Source organism: Cetorhinus maximus, chromosome 13 (genome assembly GCF_964194155.1).
Source record: "Cetorhinus maximus chromosome 13, sCetMax3.hap1.1, whole genome shotgun sequence".
Taxonomy (NCBI): Eukaryota; Metazoa; Chordata; class Chondrichthyes; order Lamniformes; family Cetorhinidae; genus Cetorhinus; species Cetorhinus maximus.
The window spans coordinates 32,643,000-32,668,908 of record NC_135891.1 but is presented as its reverse complement, the minus strand read 5'-3'; the positions used below and the strand labels follow the sequence as shown (position 1 = coordinate 32,668,908).

At 40.3% G+C, this 25,909-nt stretch overlaps 1 protein-coding gene across 8 annotated transcripts in view; it reads left to right on the top strand.

Annotated features, from left to right (window-relative positions):
- znf512b (zinc finger protein 512B) overlaps window positions 1-18,391 on the top strand; it is a 160,375-nt gene extending 141,984 nt beyond the window's left edge. For 5 of the 8 annotated variants that reach the window (XM_078555220.1, XM_078555215.1, XM_078555218.1 and 2 more), the window contains 3 exons: window positions 2,434-2,496; window positions 9,489-9,587; window positions 10,695-18,391. In XM_078555220.1, coding sequence (XP_078411346.1) covers window positions 2,434-2,496; window positions 9,489-9,587; window positions 10,695-10,964 — 432 coding nt within the window. In that variant the 3' untranslated portion in view covers window positions 10,965-18,391. Of the gene's footprint in view, window positions 1-2,433; window positions 2,497-9,488; window positions 9,588-10,613 lie in introns of all 8 variants that reach the window. The other 3 variants (XR_013578429.1, XM_078555222.1, XM_078555221.1) reach the window with 3 other exon arrangements.
- Window positions 18,392-25,909: the final 7,518 nt, after the last annotated feature.

Here is a 25,909-nt window from a genome sequence, read left to right as displayed (position 1 = left end):
GGCTTGGGCTGACAAGTGACAAGTAACATTCACGCCACACAAGTGCCAGGCAATGACCATCTCCAACAAGAGAGAATCTAACCTTCCTCCCTTGATGTTCAATGGCATTACCATCACTGAATCCTCCACTATCAACATCCTGGAGGTTATTATTGACCAGAAACTGAACTGTACTAGCCTTATAAATACTGTGGCTACAAGAGCAGGTCAGAGGCTTGGAATCCTGCGATGAATAACTCACCTCCTGACTCCCCAAAGCCTATCCACCATCTACAAAGCACAAGTTAGGAGTGTGATGGAATACTCCCCACTTGCCTGGATGAGTGCAGCTCCCACAACACTCAAGAAGCTTGACACCATCCAGGACAAAGCAGCCCGCTTGCTTGGCACCACATCCACAAACATTCACTCCCTCCACCACAAATGCACAGTAGCAGCAGTGTGTATCATCTACAAGATGCACTGCAGGAATTCACCAAGGCTTCTTAAACAGCACCTTCCAAACCCATGCTCACTACCCTCTGGAAGGACAAGGGCAGCAGATAGATGGGAACACCACCACCTGGAAGTTCCCGTCCAAGCCACACACCATCCTGACTTGGAAATATATCGCCGTTTCTTCACTGCTGGTGGGTCAAAATCCTGGAACTCCATTTCTAACATCACAGTGGGTGTACATACACCACATGGACTGCAGCGGTTCAAGAAGGCAGCTCACCACCATCTTCTCAAGGGCAAATAGGGATGGGCAATAAATGCTTGTCCAGCCAGCAAAGCCCACATTCCATGAATGAATAAAAAAAATAAATAAACTGCTGACCACACAACTTCTTTCCCCAGTTAACTTTGTAAATAGTTTCCTTTTCCCAGACACTGACCTCCTCTTTCAAGAATGCTGACATGAACCTGCCCCTAAAATTACACACCTGCACCCGCTCCATACTTGTAAATAATTACTGCACCTCCACTCTCCTTTTCCTTTCCTCTTCTAAGTACTTGAATTCACTGTCACTTCCCAGATCCTTGCCAGTTTGCTTGAAACTCTCCAGTCAGGTTTCCATACTTTCTGCTGTGGCAAAATAATCCTAAACAAAGTCACAAACAGTATTATCTGTTACTGTGGTGCATTATCTTTCCTCATTATCCTCCATCTCTCAACACACTTGACTACATGATTTTCTTGATGGGATTGCTCTCTCTTAGTTCCAATCTTACGTATCCATTCACAACCAGAGCATTTCTCCCAATGTCTTCTCTACTAATCCCAGGATAATCACCTCCGGAGTCTACCATGGATCCTCTACCTCATATGCATGTTGCCTCTTGGTTGCATCATCAGTGAACATGGGATCAGCTTGCACCGCCCCCCTCCCATAATACATATAAATGCATTCAAGTACAGCATGGAAACAGAGCATTTGGCCCAAATGATCTGTTTTAGCATTTATCCTACAGTTAAAATCACTCTTGTGTCTTGATTACACAATTGGGACACGACTTTACCATTATGTGGCCTTTCCCTGCCTGATTGGGGACCTTGGGTATTTGGTGCAAACACCTCACCTGTCATTTTAATCCCCCCTCCCCACCCCCACCATCCCTATCAGCCAGAGGATCAAAATCCACCCCCCACCCCCCCAAGCCTCTGCCTAGTTAGCTACTTGTGACATTTTCTAATAATCCTTAATGTGATAAAAATTCTTCTAATTTCAACTTTAATTCTTCTTCTGATTATCTTGAGCCTATATCCTTATTGATTTGCTAACCTATAAAAACAATCTTTTTAGCACTTACCCTCCAAAAATCTATCAAAATTCTGAAAATATTAGTTCCTTTCAGTTCCCCGTCCTCTGCAATTTTTCAAGCCTTTCTTTAACTATAACCTCCCATTACTAGTTATCTCACTAAGGTAATTTAGCGTGAGTGCAGTTATTACGTTTATTTGAATATATATTGGATGAAATATTCAGACTATGTTGCAAAGTATTTCAGTGAAAACTTTTATTTTACTGTTAACAATGGAATTAACTAGTAATATGAAATATATGCATGAAAAATATGCCAGAATTACATTTTAGGTATTTTTCATATTACAATGTTATTATTGCAACTCAATAAGTGTGCTTACATTCCAAAATCTTGAATGTATAATATAATTATTGTGAGATTTATAATCCCTAACTAATACAATCGATAATCCAGTCAGTTACAGGTAGCAGATTTAATGGCACATTAGAATCTATAGTCTGGTACCATTAGCTATTGCAGTGCTGCTCCCTTCAATATTGGGAATGGCTTTAGAGTCAGAGAGCAGAGGAAAGTGTCTTTTGCCTCACCTATTTACTGCTTCACTAAGCCACGCTGTGTTTCTCCTGTACTTATTGTGGTTGCTGTGAAGAAATAGGTCTTTCACTTACATATTCTGTTTTACAGCGTTGTGAAGCAATTTACTCAAGTTTTTCTGGACTTAAAGCTCATCTAGCAACGTGTACTAAGGTCAGTTGGAAAGATACCATAATGGCTAATATGCAGTTGAGTTGTTTAAAAGTATTCACTTGCTTCAGTTGTGTATATTCCAACTGAGAAAACAACAACTGAGTAACAGTGGCAAAAATATATGAACGGTCCCCAAAAGACTGACAGCTCAAGAACAGATTATAAACCTAAGATGTGTGATACTAAGTGGTAACATGGAATTTGCAACTTGAATTTTAGGTACACTGTTAAAGTCCCTGTTTTAAGTTGCCGCGTTTTAAGTCATTCCACTTTAGTGTCAGTCAGTTAATTGGGGGGAGGGGGCATTTTTTAATCAGTGCCATTTTGGAGCAGCCTCTCCTGTTCCCAACCCCCTGTCATTGCCGACCTTCCCAGTTGCTGCTGACCTTCCCTCTTGCCGACCCCCCCCGACCCGGTCTCTGCCGACCTTCCCTCTCGCTGACCCTCCCGGTCTCTGCCGACCTTCCCTCTCGCCGACCATCATGGTCACTGCCGACCTTCCCTCTCGCCGACCCTCACAGTCACTGCCGACCTTCCCTCTCGCTGACCTTCCCAGTCACTGCCGACTTTCCATCTCGCTGACCCTCCAGCTTTTGGCTTAGCTCTGCAACCTTGCAACTCGAAGCTGCCCCTCTGCCTCTCGCCACTCATCTCGTTAACCCTCGGCAGCAGGAGGGAGATGCAATGAGAAGAAGTGCCAGTAAGAGGGCAGTTCAGCGAGAGGGTGTGTCGGTAAGAGGGCAGGTTGGCGAGAGGGTGTGCCGGTGAGAGGGCGGGTCAGCAAGCATGATCGGTGGCGACCAAGAGAATCGGTGAGTGGGAAAGACAGCAAGCCGGAGGGTTGGGGAGTGGGAGAGTTGGCATGCAGAAGAGATGGTGAGCCAGAGGCAAGTAGAAAGAGTCAGCATATTTCTTTTATGTTTTAAAATTTATTTTCTTTAAAAAGTTATTTCGTTTATTATTCTAGAAATTTAGCAATGTATTTCAACTGATAGGGTATAATGTTTTAATTTTTTCTTTCTGATGAGAGAGATCCTACAGAACTGCAGCGTTTACATTGGTTATAATTGGAAAAATCTTATTTGCATTTGCGTTGTTGCATTTAAAGTTGTACTCTTCAGGTATGCAACTACAACGTTAAGTGAGGACTTACTGTATGTAATATTCCTTCACTGGTATTGAAGAAAAAGGAAGTAAGTGCATAAAAGCCTGAAGATTCAGATGGTGGGGTGTGGGGTACCATAGGCAGGATTTGTGTTCCCTGAGTCCCAATCCTGTATTAGAATGAAATGTGTGTTGGAAACCCACAAATACTGGCTTTGGAATCCAGAGAGAGATTTTGGAGGAGGCTGCCAATTAAGTGGCCGTCTGCAGGAGCCCCATCTAATTAAGAGCAGTGAACCAACAGGATGCAGTCCAGCACTGAAATATTGGCAGCCCCACCTTCAGAGGTGAACACTGCTGAAGTAGGTGGGAGACCGTGAGAGCGCCTCAAATCGGAGGCACCCTTTAAAGACATTTCAATATTCAAAAATAAAATGTGGCCAGAGATGCCACGCCCGTATTGTAGAGGGAGAACCTCTGTGACCCTCTGGCAATTGGCTACGGGAGTGTGGAAACTAATTGAGGCATCGCTGGACCTCTAACCTGCTGACGGGAGGCTGCCTCCATCAATCAGCCAAACATTGGCCTCAGCAAAACTTCCAGACGATGTTAATGAGTGTCCTCAATAGGCATATTAATTGATTACCACCTCTAATAAGGTGGTAGCCATCAACCCTCTGAAGCAGCCCATGAAAATACACTAGAGAAGGAATATACCAGCAGACCATCACGTCAGCTGGTAGCACGTGCCGGCACACCTGCCTCTGCACCTCCACGAAAATCCAGACCAACATAACTACTTGTTTTCACATTTCCATGTTAAATTTAGAATTTTTAGATTGCAGTTACACATTCTGGTTAATTTTAATCAAATCTATCCCCCCTCCCCCCAAACCAACCCAACCTACTGGCACCCTAGTTCAGAGGCACTTGCAAATCTTCTGAGCCAGTTCGTGTTGGAGAGAGTTCAGATGGTTGTGAGTGAGGGAGCTCCCCTAATATGAGAGCAAATTACTGATGTTGCTGGAAAGTTGCAAAAGAAAAAGCAGAATGTGCTGGAAATACTCAGCAGTTCTGGCAGAACTGGGTGTCCTGGTTGAAAGTTGATCTGCTCTGACAAAGGGTCACCAACCTGAAATGTTAACTCTTTTTTTCTCTTCAGATGGTGCCAGACCTGCTGTTTCCAGCATTTTCTGTTTTTAGCTCTTAGACTGAGCCTTGCTGATTTATAAATGTTTACCTTTTGATTTCTTAGACTGAAGTCAATTGAAAATTCCAATTAGGACTCAAAAAACAAACACTATAAAGGCCATTTTCAAATTGCAATCTGTCCACCTCACCCTACAGACTTGGGCACAATTTGTATTAACGTGTAATCAATGTAACCCACTTAACATTGTGAAGGTAGTTCTATGTAATTTCTGCATGACCCCACCAACTAATCAAACAAAACTACAGAGTATTGATCTAACCTCACAAGCTAAAGTACTTAACTATCTCTAGTTGTTTTCCATTGATTATGATTTGCATCAGCATAGAAATCACATTGTTCCAACTGATCATTAAGGCAGACCATTTCCAATTCCGAAATGTCACCCTCCTTCATCTTTGCCTCGCCTCCATCACCGCGAAACCCTCAGGTTCACCCTTTGTAGCACACTCCTGGGCAACCTTCTGAGTTCCATCCTATACAAACTCCAACCCATTTACAACTCTGAATCTCATATCTAATCCCGCGCAAAGTCTATTTCACTAATCATCCAGTCCTCACTACTTGTCCAGAATGCACAATCCTTCATATTGTCCACCCTCTTTCTGTCTCTGTCTCCAGCCATATTATCCCTGCAAGCACACTCTACTGTCCAAGACTCTATGCTCTGCCATTGGTGGTAGAACCTTCAGCCACCATAGCTCTGAGATCTGCAATTCCTTTCAGCCGTTCATCTTTCTTCACCTTCAAATGCCTGCTCAGAAATCTACTTCTTTAAATTTAGTTTCAGTCACTTACTTTAACTTTTCCTCCATTCTTGTTTGCATCCAAATCTGCCTCCTTATGAAGCACTTTGGGATCTTTTGCTATGTTAAGGGCCTCATAAAAGTGTAAGTTGTTGTTCGATAGCAAATACGGTAGATAGCCTTTAAATTATCTATTCCATTCTTAACTAAGAATTTTAAAGGAATTAATACAAGAGTAAAAGGAACCCATTCCACTAAATCCATGAGAAAAAAAACTTCTGCTGTTTGACTTAATTTGAAGTTCATTAATGATATCTTCATGTCCTCTTGCTATATGATCAGTTAAGCATTTTGCTGATACCCACATTATTCCTGTTTCTTTCCAATTCAAATAAAAATCTACCCAATGCATAAGTTGTCCTTGGCAAGTGTGTCTAAAACTCCATTTAATATGACCTTATCAAGGAGTTATAAAGGATTAATTATTTATTGAAATCTCTCTGCCCTTTACCATATCCCTGATTTATGTTGCCAATGAATTTTCAATCAAGCTCACTAAATTTCCCATTAATTCTACCTTCTTCAAACATTTCTGATGCAGATCATATTTCTTCTCAAAATTAAACTAAACTTCATTTACCAGATATTTCTTTCCATGAATTTAGAATCCCACTATAGCAGTACAGCATGACCTAATGTTGAATGTTTATAGATTTTACCCTATTCAGGTGAGCATTGGTAGTATTCCTTAAGATGCTGGCTGTCAAGTACTTCCCTCATACATACTAATAAGCATCCATTTTCCTGATGTAGATCTGCAGGATGATTTGGCCCTTATAGACATTCAAACTCATAGCTGTAGTGTTGTGATGAAAGAGAAAGACTTGCATTTATATAGCACTTTTCACAACGACCGGATGTCTCTAGTGCTTTACAGCCAATGAAGAACTTTTTGAAATGTAGTTATTGTTGTAATGTAGGAAATGCAGCAGCCAATATGCATGCACACAGCAAACTCCCACAAACAGCAATGTGATAATGACCAAATAGTGTATTTTTTTGTGATATTGATTGAGGAATAAATATTGGCCAGGACACTGGGGATAACTCCCATGTTCCTCCTTGAAATAGTGCCATGGTATGTTTTACATCCACCCAAGCAGACAGATGGGGCCTCGATTTAAATGAAAGACGACACCTCCGACATTGTAGTGCTCCCTGATGGAAGTATTTTATTAATTAAATGGATAATCCTGAAAAAATGGATATAAACAAATTAACAATGCCTAGCAAGCACATAAATAAGTTCTTTTTTTAACCTGTTATTTTCTCTATTTCTCTCCATCATATACTTTCTCCCTTCTCATGCTGGACACCAGCTGATTGTGCAGGTGGATGACCACTGACACTTCTGTAGAATCGGACCTTGTATTGCGCACCAGTAGGTGGCACTGATGTGCAACCCAAGTAGATTTTTCAACATTGCACGCCCACAAATAATGTGAGCATTTTATTCCATTCAGGTCTTAGCCTACTGACTAGCTCGCTTTGTTCTTTTTTTTAAGCAAGTTTGTTTTTAATTGATGCATCATCAAGAAACACTAACAGTTTGTGGGTTAAATGCTGTTCAATTGCATGTATGTCAACTGGCAGACTTTTCATTCCCCCGTTCGTGGTGAGGTTTGGGTTCTGCTCTATTCTAAATTGCAATGTCTTCCTGTTGAGTGATTTAAAAATACCTTAAGATGTATTTATACTGAAATGTTCATGTAATTTTTAACCATTGTTAGTGTAGCTCTGCGATTGTCTATGAGGATGTTTATGCAGAACTCTCTCCCTGTTGGGAAAACACAATTGGGATAGGCAGTATAAATCAACTGGAATTTATACTGCAGCTACTGGTTCAAACTGTGGTATAAATTCACCATTGGAAACACTTTTCCTGGGAGTTTTCTCTGGAATCCTGTTGTGCCATTGCTGTCACTTCAGTGTAAGGTTGGTGGGATATATAGGATTTCTGCCAAAGTTAGATTTGGAGAGCAGGAAACGCCCTGAAGAAAATCCCAATTTTTCATTTGATTTGAATGGGTCTCTTAAAATGGCAAACTTTGGATTCTCTTACAAATGAACCGCAGTACTTTTTGTACGCATTTACCAAGTACCTTTGGGCAATTAGGGATGGGCAGTAAATGTCGACCTAGCCAATGACGCCCACATCCCATGAACGAATAAAGAAAAACCTTCCTAACATTTATAAATGGAGGAACATTCCTGTGACATAGGATGTATGGAAAAGTGACAAATACACTGGCAATGTTCAGTTAGTTTGTTGGCCTTTTAGTTTTAAGGTCAGCTGGTGCCCCTAAAGTATTGTATCACCCACAGAATTATAAGATGTCACAGTACAGAAAGAGGCCATTCAGCCTAAGAAATCTGCACCAGTAATTTTCTGTTTTTGGCCCAGATCTTCCGATTTCCAGATCGTTGGAGACCAGACATACAACCCAAGATGCACATTGGGACAACGCAGAAGTCCTGACACACTGACCACTGTGGGAATTGCCCAGGAAGTTTGAACTTCCGAGAGGCAATTTACCTGCTCCCAGGGACCCTCCGCTAATGTCTCAGACTGTGAGCTAGAATCGGAGACTTTGGACAGTTCCGTGCAACTTACTCAGGAAATGTTAGACAGAAGAGTCCTGGTCTAACTCCTGAGTAACTACAAAGCTGACTTCCCAATCACTCAGGCTAAACCCCCCCCCCCCAAATTTACCCTGCAAACCCCTAACTACTCCTGCTGACCCATCCAAACTGCACCTAACTAACCCCCCACCCAGACCTGACTAGCCCTGACCTGACTACCTCTCCAGACCCAACTCAACTACCCTCCTGATCCACCTACCACCTCATCCACCTGCCACCCTACCGACCTGCCACTCTACGCAATTTTCCACCTACCTCACCCACCTACCCACCCCACCCATTCACTCATTCATCCACTGACCCATTTATCCACTCACTAACATTTACATTGGACACTTAAACTTATGGAAGCTAGTGCTGTAAAAAGGGGTATCTCCTCCGACGCTACAGCACTGTGATGGAGCTCTCTGATAGACACTGCACTCTGCAATTCTGGAGAAGCTAGAGATCTGGCAAGAAAAGCAGATCAGCATCTAGGCATGGAAAAGTTCAAGTGGAGCGGCAATCCAACGATGATTGCCGCTTCACAGAAGATCCGGGCCATTGAGCCACACTTGGTCTAATCCTACTGTTGTATTCATGCCCCAAATTTCTAAACATCCCTCTTTTTCAAGCAATTATATAATTCTCTTTTAAAAGTATGCACAGTTTATGGTAGATCATTCCGCATTCTAATTATCCTCTGTGTAAAGAAATGTTTAAGAAGTGTCCCTCCCACCAGCCACAAGAAGGCACATGACAATGGTCTGGTCATGCACCTCACTCAGCTCCTGTTGTCTGGACTGTGTTTCGCAGCTTTCTGTAGCTGAAAAACAAAACTTAATGGCTTGGAGACTGAATTTGTGTCCCTTTATGCCGTTGTAGTGCTGAACTCTCAGCTCCTCATTGTCATGGATCGGTATATACCTCTGTGAAACACTTTGGCACATTTCCTGTGTAAATATGACTATATAAATACAGTTTGTGGCTGGACTGTTGAAAAACACACTGTAAATGACTGCGGTTTTGTATTTGTATTACACATAAGAGGTAAATTTCTGACTTCATGCTGCTAGTGGTGAACCTTGCCAACAAAGAGAACATATTGGAAATTTGAATGCATAACCCCTGCCAAAATGCAAAGTTAGGAAATTGCCTCTTAAATGCAGCCTCTCCTGAGAAGTGAAGACTTGCCATTTTCTTTTCAATAGCCACTCTTTGAGATCTAATGACATGATGTTTTATGACAGGGCGAGCATCTAGTTGGAAAATACAGGTGTTTGATTTGTCAGAAGGAGTTTAGCTCGGAAAGTGGAGTAAAATACCACATCAACAACTCTCATTCTGAGGTAAGCTAACATCATTTCACAAAAAGTCTTAAATCAAGAAAATCAGCAAAAAGAATTGCTACTTTCAGTATTAATGTAACAATTGTCCCTGCTTTTGTTGTATCATTTTCAACACATTGAAGTCACCATCACAGGAAAAGGGGTTTGAATTGAAGGACTACATTTATGACTGATAATAAAAACGACAGCACATTTGCTGTTAAACCACAACACACTTGACATTTTCTTGGGTGTGCATTGAGTGCACCCACCATGCATGAGAGAAAAGGGGAAAAGTGTTGCCTCATCGTGTAGGTTAATTAGACCAGGAAAATTCAGCTTCCTTCAAATATTCTGACAATGTGGTCTTGAGTTGACTATTCTGATGGTATTAGGAAGATGAATGTCAAAACTGACAGCTGTACCACTATGTAATTTTATCATCCAGTATAAGTTTAGACAGGCAGGACACCTAACTAGTTAATTTGCCACAATTGTAGACTTGAAATGTTACACTCTGGATGATGGGATTCACCAAAATGATTTTTCATTTTAATTTCTTAATGACAGTTAAATATTTTGAAAAGAACAAATATTACTTTAATCTTTCCCATTTGTTAAAGTTTAGTTTGGCATAGTTTCTGAGCTGTTTGTTTATTGACTATTTGCACAGCTCTTACCGGTAAATGCCCCATTATTCAACAAGACCCTGTAATGACAAACTAAATTGGGTGTTGATGTACAAGCCTGTGTGATCACAGCGGTGGTGATCACAGTGGGCTGAACACTTCCTATCAAAAGGGAAGGAAAATTGGGGAGAATGATATGCCTGGGCAGATCAAAGAAGTGTTGGTGAATTCTTGAGAACAGATTGTCTTCCCACCTGCACCTAGCTGTAATTAGTGTGAGTCAGAGGGAGACTGGGAATATTGGGGAAAAAATTAGAGGAATTTGGACCATCACAATTTTGCATTTAAAAAAAGAACAAAAAGATGTAATTGAAATGCACGCACTGCGCTAATACTTCATGTTTTATCCTGAAAATAGTTGGAGTGACAATTAAGCTATGCAGTTTTCCCAAACTTCAAAACACAATCAACACTTAAAGGTTAAAATGTCCTTTGACAGAACTGGTTTAGGGCCTCTGCAGAAAAACCTGCAAGAAACAAAAGAGAACTGAAGGTTACAAAATCAGAGAGGAAGAAAAACACAACTGGGAAGAAGAGAGGAAGAAAACCCAAGGAAAGAACTTCAGAGCTTTCTATAAAAGACAAGGAGGTGGCAGGAACAAAGACTGCTGATCAAATAACCACACAATATCCTGCAGATTTGAAGAGAAATAGCAAAATAAAAAGGAAGAATATATTACCATGTAGCAAAAAAGGAGGGTCAGGCTAAATGCCTTGAGCTGCAAATGAAAGCCAATGTGAAGGTAAAGCTTCTATAATCTGGAAGAGTATTACATCAGCCTTCGTATATCGTAAGTGGTGAATGATGGATTAACATAAAATAGCACTACCTACCAGTAGCTCTTAAGTTTGTTATATTTCCTAATATATATGGGTCCAAAAACTGGCCCAGGGAATAAAGCTGTGTATGTGCAGATAAAAGCCAATCCTTGTAACTGGGTTAAAATTGAACACAAGCAAGACACAATCATTTAGCACAAGGGATTATATGGCTATTTAATACCGCTTTGTTACTATGTACTGCTCTATTTGACTTTACTGTTTATGTTTTTTTTATAAAGTAGACTATTATGGGGTGCGAGGTGTCAAATGAAAAGATTTGTTATGCTTTTTAACTAGATTAAAGATGTTGGTAGTATGTTCGTAGTATTGGATTGCACCTTGATTAATCAAATTGGTTATTTATTTATATTGTTCAAATTCCTTTGCTATTTAATGAACAAATTTAATAAACAAACTGCAATCCATATCTATTAGTTTATATTTATAATTATTTATCAATATAAACTAATGTTTATATATAAGAGTCTGGGCTATGTATATATTTCCAAAATAAATATTACAATCCATATATTATATATATAAATATATATAAAAAATGATTTGGTGCTTAAGACTGTAGGGGTAATTTTATAGGTCTGCACAGCTGATGCACGATGTTTGTACCAATAATTGTGGGTAGCACACATCCAAATTTCCTAGATGGTAATGTGGACTTGTGATATGACCCCTTATATGTGGTAAATGTAGGTTTCTCCATATTCCTTCCTTCAGTGCATTGAAATACTTGCATAATGTTTTGACTCATGAACGGATTTTTTTCTAATAATTTACTGCCCATTTTTAGGGGATTCTGGGCAGGCAGGAAGGTGAAATGCGACAGGGAGACAGTCTGAGACCCAAGCTTCCACTAACACCTCAGCATTTGGACAGACTTATACAAATGCTAGGTTAACGATGGAAATGCATCATATGACATTTTCTTTCATTAACCTGGTGCATTGCAGAACAGTCAAGTTAATAACGCAATGCAAGAGATTTAAACAAAAATGGGAAGAAAACTTTTTTCAGCCACCCACCACATGCCTGCAGTGATTTTCCTTCCCCCATCTTCATCCCAATCAGAAACACTGTTGGGAGGCCACCACAAACATTTAAATGAGCCTGAACCTGGAGCATCCACCAGGGCCAAAGCACAGGAAATTGGATAGTTGCAGTGGCTGCAGATCAGAAAATCTAGACTGTGGTCTCAACTCTTAATTGGCTTTGAACTGAGTTTTATTTGTACGGCTTGATTTAGTTCTATTTGAAGCAAAAGTTAGACATGAGAAATAGGTGTTACATTTCTTGTGTGTAATCTTGATATCTGGTATTGTAAATTTTCTGTGGATGACTGGATTATTCCATCAGGAAGATAATAATTAGTAATTTTCTGCAATTCTACAATGAAATCACGTGTTAATGTCTTGAATCAGAATGGTATGCCTTGTTGGAGACAAATGCAAATATTTGGTATGAATCATTATAGGCCAAAGTCAGTAGGCCACATGGGGATGCCAGGCAAACTGGTCCTTAAATCCCTGGAAACACAGTTCTATTTGCCGTTACATTTCTTATTCACTGGTTTATCTTGTTTGAATTTTGTAGGTATGGAGGTTTGCAAGGAGTTGTTTCTGATGCTGTTGTTTCATTGTTGATTTAATTCTAAATCATAGAGCCAAGATCGGATGGTATTAGCAATTTAAGATACGTGCAAAATAATGAGAAATTGGATTATAACTTTATGGCCTGGAGTTTCTTTTGCATTTGCAGATACACCCATGACCTGAGCACAAACAAATTACGGACTTAAAATATTGCAGAATTTTGAGCCTAAGTGAGTCTACCGCGTAACTGCAATATGCTCAGGTCTTCCTGAGCCTTCTATTTGGATGAATCGCCATCCCCAAAATGGCCACACACCCAACTCTGAAATGTGAGTTTCCTCCAATTGCAATTGTTTGCAAGTGGTGGGCTTGGATACTAGGGGTGGTGTGCATTTGTCAACATTCCGGCCAGAGTTTCAGGTGCAACAGGAAACTAATTACAATTTTTCTTTTTACATTTTTTTAAAAAGCCCTCCGCTCTCTGATCTGCTCTGTTATTTACGGTTCTCCTAATGCATTATTATGGCATAAGCCACATTAAAAATTGCAAACTTTCCTCGATGGCAGGTTTTTAAAAATGATGTGCCTAATGTGCATATAAATGATGGTTAAATAAGTTGAAAGTTAAATTTTAAAACATAAAGGAGAAATGTACCAGTGCGGATTTGGTGTTTCTTTGAGATCGGAATGTTTATGCTGATTTATGCTCATTTATACCCATGTTAAGTTTAGGTGTATTCTAATGAGATTGGGAAGTTATGTAACTTGACATCAAATTAGATGCAACTTTGGGTGTAATTTTTGGGTGCAACTTCCAGATTGTGCCGAGCAGGAAACTCTAAGCCTTATGTGGCCCCCTATATTCCATGGTAGTCATGTAAGCAGCTCACAAAAGGACACTCCTGATGTTGACACTGTATTGGTCATTACTCTTGAAACCAGTCAGCAGCTGAGGAAGACACACAGTGAGTTGGAACATATGGAAGAACTTCTACACGCACTGAAAATAGGAATAAGGCAGGCACTCAGTGCAAATGTATATGTATTATTGAATTACTGCTTTAAGAAATAAATTCCAATAATTAATTTAAGAAAATATGCAACATTGTAACAGTTATAAGAAAATATATTTAATGCAGTTAAATAGCATGAGAAAACACTTTGGTTTCCAGTACACTTGACGCCCCATACTGCTTCATTAGAATAAAGTTTCAAAACAACACATCTTAACTCAAAGTAACATGTATTTCTTTGGACTGATGTCTTTGTGTTTCGTGAAGTCCTTAAAACTCCATGATTCAGTAATTGAATTGTACATACTGTTATGCGATTGATTAAGCATTTTAGAAAAACTATTTTACAAGTAAAATCATAGACAGCAACACCTTCAAGTATAACCTTACAGCACTTGTAACAATGTTGTATTGAGAACTGGTCCACAGTTGGAACTAGTCAGTGAAAGCATCAATTTAGAATGATAAATGTGGTTTTATATATGGTGTAAAGCTGGAATACGAATGTATATATTAAGTTTGGGGTCATACACATCCTAGTCCAAATGGGTACATAGCATATGCACTTTAAGCTACATTCTTCTGATTAGATTTATTGCTGGATAGAAATGCACACTGCTGCCAAATCAATAGGTTTCCATCTGTGTCTGTTGTAAACCTACTAACATTTTAAGTAAATTGCCAAGAATTTGAATAAAGCCTTTGTTTGTTAAATATATTATCCTACCTAATTGTGGCCTAAGAGGCTTTAGTGTAAAATAAAATTGAAATCTCATGTACAAGTTTTAATCAATGCACTTTCTATTAAATAAGATATAGTACATGTTTGATTTTAAAAATGAGATTGAAATAAGATGAGGCACTGGTGCAGTGCATTGGTCTCCAAAGATTGATAGTTGGAATTGCTCCTGTGATTCTTCACATGTTGAATTCCTAAACTCAACAGTGCCAAGGGAACAACATCAGATTGAGTGAAATTCAGGCTTTTCCTTGCAGAGGAAAGTGAAAAGCCAAGGATTACCTTCATCACGAGAGTAAAGTCAACAGGTTCTGAAAACTGATTTTGCTCAGAAAAATAATCTGCTAATTTACAAATGGAAAGACACCTACAATTTACTTCTCTGCAGAATTGCCTTTTTATCAGGGTTTACAAATATTACAGCACTGAAGTGTAAGGCAATGCGTAACAGTGAAATTTGAAAACCTAAATACAAAAAACTGAAAGTTTCTTGTATTACGAGTACTTGAGACAATATTGTTTTTCAGTTCTACTGGTATTGATTTTTGTTAACACAGCATTCAGAACCCAGAGACCTATCTCTTGCTGAATAACTATAACTTCAGTACTCAAACAAAAAGAATAGGGATATTGTTCAGTCCTGTCACATTATCTCCCTCATTCATATGAAAATTTAAAATTAGAACAGATCTGGTCAAGAGTCATAGCATAAGAAGCACCTAAAATGCAGAAAAGATGTTTAAAAGTTTTGATGATAGGAATTGAGAATCTTTAAGAAAATTTAACTGTCTTTTCATTCAAATTATATTTACTGCTCCTTTAATCCACTATCAGCCATTAATAATGGGTGTTCTATTGAAACATTTTATTGGTCCTCTTGACATTTGCTAGCTTCAGTTACATTCAGAGCCTAGCTGAGTGGATCCAGAGTCATTTTTATTTTGGGGGGGTATACTGCTCTCTTATTTTGCTTTGTCTGCATTGTGATCTTCTCAGGCCATGTTAATCCTGCATTGATAGTAACGGGCTATCTACTGCCACTCTGGCTTGAACACCAGGAGGAAGATGAGATAGCCAGTAATGATGAATCTCTCTCATTTTCGATCCCTCTCAGTATAAATGTATCTGGAATCTACCTAGTAATTTTCAGCACCAAATAGCTTAAACTAAGAAAGTTTAAATACTTTTAACTCCTACATGGGATTGTCAGCTGCTTCCACCAAAAAAAATCAACCTTTTAGTTTCTCCTCCATTTCTCTCTCTCTCTCTCTCTCTCTCTCTGTCTCTCTTTCCCTCCTATTTTACATCTTTTATTTATTTTCACTTTCTTAATCTTCCGTTTCATCGGTCTCCCATTTTTTTCTGCAGCAATAAGCAGGGAGAAGCAGCAACACAGGTAGTGGCATCAACAACTTGGGTGGGCAAGTAAGAGGCTATTATTTCTCAGGTTTAATGTGAAAGGATGTTAGAATCTCTGCCATGTTCTGCTGCTTGCCTGTGAGAGTGGGCGGTTTTCTATGAGGAGGTGCTTTATTGGTGGCGTCTAGGGTACAACCACACTCAAGAAAGGATTAATTGATGGAATGAGAGAACAGGTATAGCAAATAGGCTTGGAGAGATTTTTATAGATGCATTTATGGGGGAGTTAGATAAGTATATGTGGGACAAGGGAATAGATGGTTATGGTAGTAGATTTAGTTGAGGAAAGATGGGAGGAGGTTTAAGTAAATCATTAGCAATGGCATGGACTGGGTGGGCTGAATAACCTACAATGTAACCTTTAGGTGAGCCTTTTTCAAGGCTGTTTTTCAAAGTTTGCTGCTCTCTTGGGGTGCTTTCCTTCTTGCTTCCAGCAAAGAGCCACAGAGGAGTACGAATGAGCACTATAGATGAAAAGCACTCAGCTTCAGAAGAACCCACTGGACAATAAAGCAGGCAGCATTGCCTGCTTGCTCAATGGGACGAAAAGGGCTGGAAACTACCTCTTGCTTTCTGCAGAGCTACTCTTCCCCTCCACTTTGGACCTGCAGTATAGTGGATTACCAAGACTCTCCCCTCTGGAGTAGATGGAGGAAAGAGGCAGTTGTTGGGGCTCCCATTGAGAGACTTGGCAGCATAGTCAATTAGAGCCTCTTTAAAACAAATCTCTATTTTCCTTCTACCTCAGCTGGTAAATTCTCAGGACCCTCTGCCCCAAACATTCTTTCTCTGCACAATGCTAAGGAACCAACCTGACCATTTAGCAAGGGTCAGTGTGCCTGAGTTTTTGTCATGGAATTTTGTTGTGTTTTCCATACTGCAGTATCCGTTTGTGTACTCACTCCCAGTGCCATTATACCCTCTCATCCACACAACACTCTGCCACTAGAACTATCAGTCCGCCCACAAGTAACAATCTTCCTGAAAAGAGATAGCGATAAATTGAGTTGAAAAAAAAAGTAAAGAGCACAGTATTGTACCGATTAGTGATTATAAGTTGCTAGCAAAAATTTCAGTTACGAATTATTTTATAAACTACGACATCCTTGGACTCCTTTATTGCACGTTATTGTAAGACTCACTTAATTCTCCAAGCATTGCTGCAATATCCCTTCAGTTGTGACACACAGTAATGTAGATCGCTAGCCCAAGTCCTAAATGGAGGAGCAGAGGAATGCTGCTGGGAGCAGAAGAGTGTATCAGCCTGGTGCCCTCTTGCTGGGAGAAGCTGCAATACTGTCTGATTGATGGATTGATTATTTTATTTTTCAGTAGCAGACCAATTGTTTCTGATGATGACTTTTACATAAGTGAGTGCTATTCATGAAGAGTGTTCACTTCACTCAAGTACACAGCTGCTTATTAGTCCTGTTCACATTGACAGACAGATAAAATTCTGGTGACAGGCCACAGGTTGGGTACAATTGCTTGACATTATTCTTCAATTGACACCATCAAACATTTCTAGGGTAGTTAATGCATATTTAAGGTATAAAATCCACATTATTGCTATAATGCACATCAAACTTAAGAGAATCTCTTAGAGCATCAAATTTTGTTACCTCTGTCATCAACTTCCACTTTACTGCCCATGAACCTTTCTCAATGTGTTTATCCAGTTACTGCCAAACTGAGATGTATATATTGTATTGTGAACTTGTGCTCTGATTTTTAACAAAAATCACAACTCTAGTTTCTGAGTTATAGACCTTTTCTACCTGCATAATTCCAACTGTGAAAAGAATACTGGATCCTCTCCTACCTACAATTTAGTTTATAGTACTGCTTGATGATATATAATGCTGTACATGCCTAACTTTGTTTTTGAATGAAATTTTGTAAGACATGGGAAACCCTTTTTTGCATCTAAATCTATAAGAGCAAGTACCATGCTGTTGGAATACCCAAATATATAGGGAAGTCAGAGTTTCATCAAGAGGACACAGATCAAAATCTTAAAGTTTGAAGACAAGGTGATTTGAGTTTAAAGATTCTTTTCTGTTAAATGAAATGGTGTTTATCTTTAGTGTCAGAGAATGTCAAAGGATATTGACAGCACTGGCTAAAATCATTAACAGTGCCTGTGCTATAGCGCCACTAGACAGTATTTCATTTGAGTGGGCTCTGTGTTCCCATAGTTTGCTTTGCTAGTCTGCATTGCTTTTTAACCACAATTTTGTATCCTGTTAAAAATGTATGTTTATTTATATGCAACAAAACAAGTGCACACAAAAGATTTTACTTCATAACAATTTATACTGATGTTACTGTGTCATGTATGTTTCTAAAGCGTAGCTAGAAAATGAAAGATAATTGTGATAGTGCTAGGTTACAGGGTGGCATACAAATTGTGACCAATATACTGTTCATTTTCTTTTAAATACATTTAAGTCATAATTTCAAGACTGTTCAAAAATCATAAAATAGTTTTCTGTTACATTATGAAACACAATCTCCTTAATAAAGTGATGTTAAATAATGAGAATGTTTCTTTACTTGCATATTGCACTCACTGGTCATTTACCCCAACTGTTTTGAAAATATTACAAACCTTCCCTACATTCAATATTGTGCAACATTTTATTTGGGTGGTCGTACCTTGCCTTTGCAATAACCTTCTGTGAAAAAATGAATAGCGAAAGAAGCATCATAAGTAAGCTATTCACCACAACTACCCTAGATTCCTATAAATGCAAAGTCAATCTTGAAGAGGGAAGAAAGCCTAGACAAGTTGGAAGAATGATCTATGTGAGGTTGGAAGACTAATGAAGCTGAATCTTAGGCAGAAGGTTGGTATGGAAAATAATCATTGACAGTGGGAAGCAGGGCCAGGGAGAGAATCAAAGGCCCTGGTGCTTCTCCTGTTTCCGGGCCTCTTATTCCCCACCCATCCCCATTTAACCCCCCTCAATCATGCATGATATTTTTTCACCTTTCACAATTCACCAAACCAACACAGAGAGGCCCTAGTAAAATGATAACACCTTTTGCTGGCATCTGATTACAAATATTATCTGATTATATATACAGCATGAGTCATTAATATTAAAAAGCAGCAATGATATAATGCAGAGTTAGTTCGCGTGTGCTGTATAGGTGATCCCACCGTGACTATTAAACAAACCAGAGAGTACAAATATTACTTTAACAGCATCATGCAACATTGTTAATTTGACAGGAAAATATCCCACCAGTTATTTATAACACTGTGCGGACAATAACACTGATTTTGATGACTGCATCAGCCCTCATTAAATGTTCTGCACATTGTACCTGGTGACAGTAAATTCACATTTGGGGGAAAGATTCAACTCTTGCAACCCAGATAAACTGCACAAGATCTTTTCCATTCTGTAGAAGTAGTGGAAGACTTTCTGCTGCCTGGGTGCATGATATTATTCAATATAATTATTTCATACATGGGGTGTAATTTGGATTCTATTTTATCAGTAACTTTACAAGGTAGAAAGATCAGATTACTCCTGGGCAACAAAGTGGAATGATTGAACAACATAGGTCTTTACTATCAGTGAGGGCCGTTGGAGCCCTCAGATGTCTCTGTGCAACATAACTTTTAAGAGGCCAGAGGACAAAGTCTGAATGGTTCACAATTGTATTGGTGTTTTCTTGATTAGCAAGTCTGAAGACTCTGCTGCTTCTCACTAGAATATATTGTCAATTCCTACTATGCACCACAACTTTACCATGATATTACAATACCTCAAAAAAACTCATAATAAGCACCAAGATAAAGTAGGATAACAGGTAAGTAGACACAAGATTGAAACCAATGGAAAAGAGTCTTGAGAATCATGTGCAGTGTAAAACAGGTTACTATTGATTCACTATGAGCCCATTACGGACTTTTATCCTCGTAATTTCACCCCACAAAGCCTGCTCACAGTAAACTTCCATTAGCAACAAAATAAATGGAACTCCAGCAATGATTCCACCCTCTGTTTGTAAGATAATTATGGATGACAAAGGCCATCTGGCCCAGCTCATCACATCCATCCAAATGACATACAAATGTACATATTAGGAGCAGACCTCATGAGCCTGCTCTGCCATTGATAATATTGCCTACATTATACTAGTGACTATAATTCAAAATTACTTAATTGGCTGTAAAGAGATTTGAGACATCATAAAAGATGTTGTATAAATGTAGGCTTTGTCCTTCTTTCATTACACTTGTATGCAGTAAGCAGAGTGATTATAGCTATGGTGAAATTGAAGATCCAATGCTGATTCTCTAAGGATAATTAATCACAGAACAATCAACTGATGTTAGGAAAGTGGCTACAAAGAAATCACTACATTTACAAAGCAATTCAACTCTGTCACTTATACAACCTTACCATTCTGACTTCTTTGGTGTCAATCCACAATTTACCATAAATGGCAACTGCTTCTTTTATGCAAATGACACTATCCCAGGATTTGTCAATCAGACCTCTACCAGCAGCTCATAAAAATGTAGTTTGAATTGTGTTCTGAATTTTTCCAGAGAAGAATGATACAAGGTATATGAGTTCAATACAGTCTTAACTCAAGAACTGGATTGTTTCCCCTTCCCCCAGAATCTGTCACACAAATTGTGTTGTATGCTGCGAATTTACAGACTATCTGGGGTGAACCTAGGATGGAGTAGAGATTTGTATAACCTTTCTCTAAGCAACTTAGTGACAAATAGGGATTTCATTCATTGGGGGAGTCAATAGTGTCGTGGTATTGTTGCTGGACTAGTAATCCAGAGACCCCAGACTCTGGGGACCCAGGTTCAAATCCCACCATGGGAGATGGTGGAAATTGAGTTCAATAAAAATCTGGAATTAAAAGTCTAATGAGGACCATGAAATCATTGTTGATTGTTGTAAAAACCCACCTGGTTCACTGGAAGGAAATCCACTGTCCTTACCTGGCCTGGTCTGCCCTGTTGACTCTTAAATGCCCTCTGAACAAGAGCAATTTGGGATGGGCAATAATAGCCAGTGACACCCACACCCCACCCCATGAATAAATTTTTTTAAAAAAGGCACTGCAACAATGGAGCATCCACAACTCTCTCGGGCAGAGCATTCTGAAGATCCACAACCATTTGAATGAAGAAATTTCTGCTCATCTCAGATTGTCCCTTATCTAGTTCCCAGCCAGTGGAAACAACCTCAGTGTCTACCCTGTTAAGCTCATTCAGGTTCTTGTATGTTTCAATGAGATCACCGCTCATTTATTCTAAACTCCAGAAAAAATAAATCCAATTTATTCAGCATTTCATCAAAGGAACCATCCCAGGAACCAATCTGGCGAGCCTTTGCTGTACCACCTCCAATGTAAGTATATCCTTCCTTAAATATGGAGACCAAAGATGCACACAGTATTCCAGGTGTAGCCTCACCAAAGCCCCATACAATTGTAGCAAGACTTTATTCCTGTACTCTAATCCCCTTGCAATAAAGGCCAACATCCAATTGCCTTCCCAATTGCTTGCTGTACCTCCATGCTAGCTTTCTGTGTTCCTTGCATGAGCATACCAAAGTCTCTCTGAAAACAACATTTACAAGTTTCAAGCCATTTAAAAAGTGTTCTACTTTTCTATTCTTCTGACCAAAGTCAATAACCTCGCTGTAAGATTTTGGGTTTGGTGGGGGCACAGATACCTAAGATAGGCAGTCGAGCACTCTTAAGTAATTTTAAGGTAGTTTATTAAGAAGTAAAAGTTTAGATATGATGCATTAGCTAAATACGTAGGAATAATATACAACCCGGAAGAGTTGCGAGTGGTTCACTGATCCCAGAGGACGAACAGATGGTTGGCACAAAGTATGTTGATCTCAGTAGCTTGCAATGGCAGCATTCTGCTCCCTAGCCAAAATGTTTGGGAACTCTTCACCCATCTTCCGCACTCTTTCCTGGTCCATCTTCCATCTAAAAAATGCGGTTGCCTGACAAGGACTGCCAGCTGACGAGGACTCAGTGATATACTTTATTTCTAGAGGCTGGTAGTTTACCCTATGTCAATCATTTGCTTGAACCTTTCTAACCAATGAATACAGGACAGAAAACCATGATGTCGGAATGGTCACCCCTGTCCACTATTTAACTCAAGGTCACTTTTTAGTTTATCTCATGCTGAGGCTCATTTGCTAGATAAAAGGCTTCATGCTATCAGTTCAGGAATGTTTGTGACCTCAACGGGGGGAACACAATCTTTGTGACCTCTATGTCTACCTTGTTTTGGTCCTTGACTCCTTAGAATTGTTTAGAGAATTAATGCTGTGCCAGTTAATTCCATTAAAGTTCTATAAAATTCTAAAAAATACTATTTCTTAAAGACCCCCATTTCTTCCAATTACCCTTTTGAGAAGGAAATATCCTTATTGACTCCTCACAATTAATTTTTAACTAACATAATTATTTCTAAAATACAAGCTGTTTCTCTAATTTCTTGATTATATATCATAGATAACATATTAAAGCTACTAGAATTATCTGATCACTATTGACTTAGATTGGCACTCCTCACCTGCAGATCACCTCACTTAGAGGTATTCCTTAGTTATTTCTAAAGCATAAGCTCATTTTCCTAATTTCTTATTCTTTTGCAAGAGTGCTGTTAATTTCTAGGCTATTAACAGTATAAGTACAAACAATTAAAGCAATAGATTCTTCAGGTCTCCGTTCATCTATATCTATCTTGTGGATAATTCAGATTAATTGTTATTTCTCCTTAGCCTTCTTTTGTCCCAACCCAAAATTCATTTTACTTTAATATTACTCTTTCTGACCATTACCATCTAATTGTGTTAAAGTCAGTTTCTCTATGGAAAATGTGTCAGTGCCTCGATCATTTAAAATGTCTTCTTACTCTTCAGGTCATATTAACCATTTCATATCAAGCTGTTTGTCAGGTAGCTGAGCATGTTGGAAACCTGTTCTTCAATGCAGCTTCACCATGCACTCCCATGTATACTTCACGCATAACAAATCACTTCTGCACACTCATACTGGTGTCCCAATTCCTTCTTTAATCGTCTGTTGGAATTTCACATTCTTAAGTCATTTTCACGGTTCCCTATCTGTCGATCTTTAGTGTTTTTTCCCAAAGTTTCAATTGAAAAGCTCCTTTTCACCCATCATGCTTGGTGGTAATCTCTCTGCCCTTTCTCACAAATCCTTGTTTTGTGTTTGTCCAAGGTTTATCAGGTCCATAGGGATTGTGCCATGTATCCTGCCAATCAACTTCATCATCCGATTTATTTCCTTCTGGGCTGAAGTTGTCCATATCCAAACACACATGCTCCATGCACTAAGCCTACCTGACTTTCGGGTAATCTTCTCAAAAGATCAAAGGGGGTCTCTGTCTCAAGATCTTTGCTATCCTTCCCTGCACAGCGGTGGCCAGACTATCAAATTCAGTTCTCTTAAAAGTTCACTTAGGCAAAGACACAAAGATCTTGAGGAGAAAGCTGCCAACTTATTAGTCTCATCTAAATTTTCCGTAATAAAATCCATATACCCATTTGGCAGTTACTTGTTCCCTAACTCTATCTACTACCCTTAATCACTTCCTCATACCATTTTACACAAGCATCTTTACTCATTCATGAGCGCTGGAGAAACTTTACAGTGCAATAAAATATCATAATATCTTTAAAACAGAATTAAACATACCTACTTGATTGCAGGCATTAGTATACTTTGCTCATTTGTTCTTTCTCTTAAGCAACATTTATTTTCTCAAAAGTAACCCACTAGATTCTGTCTGGCATTTCAATATTATCCAAAATTCAAATAGCAGCAATGTTGGGCTGATAGGTTTTGTCAGTGTTCAATTCATTTCTTCCAAAAACAAACTTTTTTTAAGCTACACAGAAACCACTTAGGCCGGGATTCTCCGATCCTGCTGTGGTGGACCCACCGCAGGGGTTGTGGCAGCCCAACCAAAAGTCCATGGATTTATAGTGGGCCTGGACAATCCCGGTAGCAGGCTGGGCTAAAAAATCCATTTTTTAAATATTTTTTTTTGGAAAGTTATAATTTGTTAATCCCTTTAAACTTCAGGTAAATTTCTGTTTGAATGTGCAGTTGTGAAACACATCAGTGTGCAATCAGGCCGACGTGGGCGGACGATCCAGCGTGGGAGGATGAGTCCGGTGGGCTAGCTTTATAATGATATGCAGATCTATTGCAATGAGGTTCCCAACATCTGATGGCAGGAAACGCAGCTCGCCATTGGCGGGCTGAGTGGATGATCGCAAACTGGTTTTAGGACATCGTGAAACCGATTTTTGGCCAGCACGCTCAATGCCAGCGGGCATGGAAAATTCCACCCAATAGTGCTCGCAATCAGTTTAGAGGTAAGCCTCTCCATATCTCCTGTGCTGAAACACTTTGGCTGAATTTTACCCGTGGCAGTTGCATGCGATCAGCTGGCTCGCGACCGGCCGGGAAACGGGCCGCCGCGGCGACCTGACCGCGATTTCACGCTGGCTGGCCAATTAAGGCCTGCCCAGCGTGAAACACTCCTTCCCAATGGACGGGTGGGGCTGGGGGCCTGTAGGGCAGGTGGTTTAAAAACAGCGCAAGCATCTCTTTGAAGGCTGCCGGGGAAGAACATACATTCTGTGAGCTGAAGACCGAAGCTATGGCCTCAAATGTGGCTGGAGACACCTGGTGGGAGGGCAGGTCGGGTGGGCACTCGGCCCCTCAATTTTCAGGTGAGTGCCTTGTGGTCCTCATGCAGGAGGTGACTGCCAGGAGGGACACCTTCGTGCCCAGAGATGGAAAAGGAGGCCACCATACCTGACAAAAAAGACTTTGGGAGGAGGTGGCAACTGAGGCCAGCAACCATGACATTGTGTGACGCACATGGGTGCAGTGCCGCAAAACGGTTAACAACCTGCTGTGCTCAGCAAGGGTGAGTACTGTGTTGGCATGTGTGTTGAAGTGTTAATGTCTGGCAGTCCCCCTGTGGAGCTCAGGGGTGTTAGAGTCTGAGTGCCAACTGTCAATGACACCAGAGCTGGCCAAGGGGGTGAGCCCTGGCTACTTGGGCTGAGTGCCTTGCAGCTTGAGGATCGCGACTCTGATGTGTCCTGCAAAGTGTTCCTCAGGTGGGGTTGGCCAGCCTGCAGTGGTGCTGCAGGTAGAGAGTGGATTAATCAATAGTCCTCTGTCCTTTCAGGAGAAGATGGCCCATAACAACATTGAGAGGTCACGGACAGGCGGAGGTCCCCCAAAACTCCTAATCCTTACAAGATTTGAGCAGGAGGCCTTGGAGCTGGAGAGGCACCATTCACCTTGGTCAGCTGGTAGCGGAGAGGCTGGGGTGTCAGACGAAGGTAAGAGTGCAGTGCACAGAGGTGAGAGTTTTGGATTGTGCAAACATTCTTGTGTAGTCTCATCATTGATGGGAGTCTCAAAACAGGAATTCCCATTGATCATTGAAAGATGATGGCACCATGATGCAGATCTCTGTTGTCTCACCAGGGTGCCTGGCATGCACAGTGACAGTGTGATGACTTAAATTAATCACATGTTGTTGTTTCCCTTGGATTCACCGGCATGCACTCATTCTCAGGAGCCCGAAGTGCCACCCCTGAGGCCAGAGCACCGCCAGACTTCAGTTGCACTTGCGTCACACCCACTCTCTGAACCAGGCACCAGCACAGATACCAGCAGTTCGGTGGGCATTAGATCTTCGGCTAGAATGTCAGTGCACAGCGGTGAGGACACTTCACAATCGCTTGAGGAGCAGGCGAAGGCAGAGAGTGCCCGGCAGTCTCAGGACTGCTGGAGACCAGAACGATGCTGAGTCGAAGGCAGATGATGAGTCTCTGGTGTCATCCATTAGGTGGCAGATGCTGGATCTCCAGCGGGATGTGCGGGAGGATCTGGTGGAGATCCATGTGGGAATGTGTGCCATGATCTCTGTTGTGTAGGAGTCCATGTGGACCATAAGCACTGCGTTGACCCTCATGGCCGAACACACTGC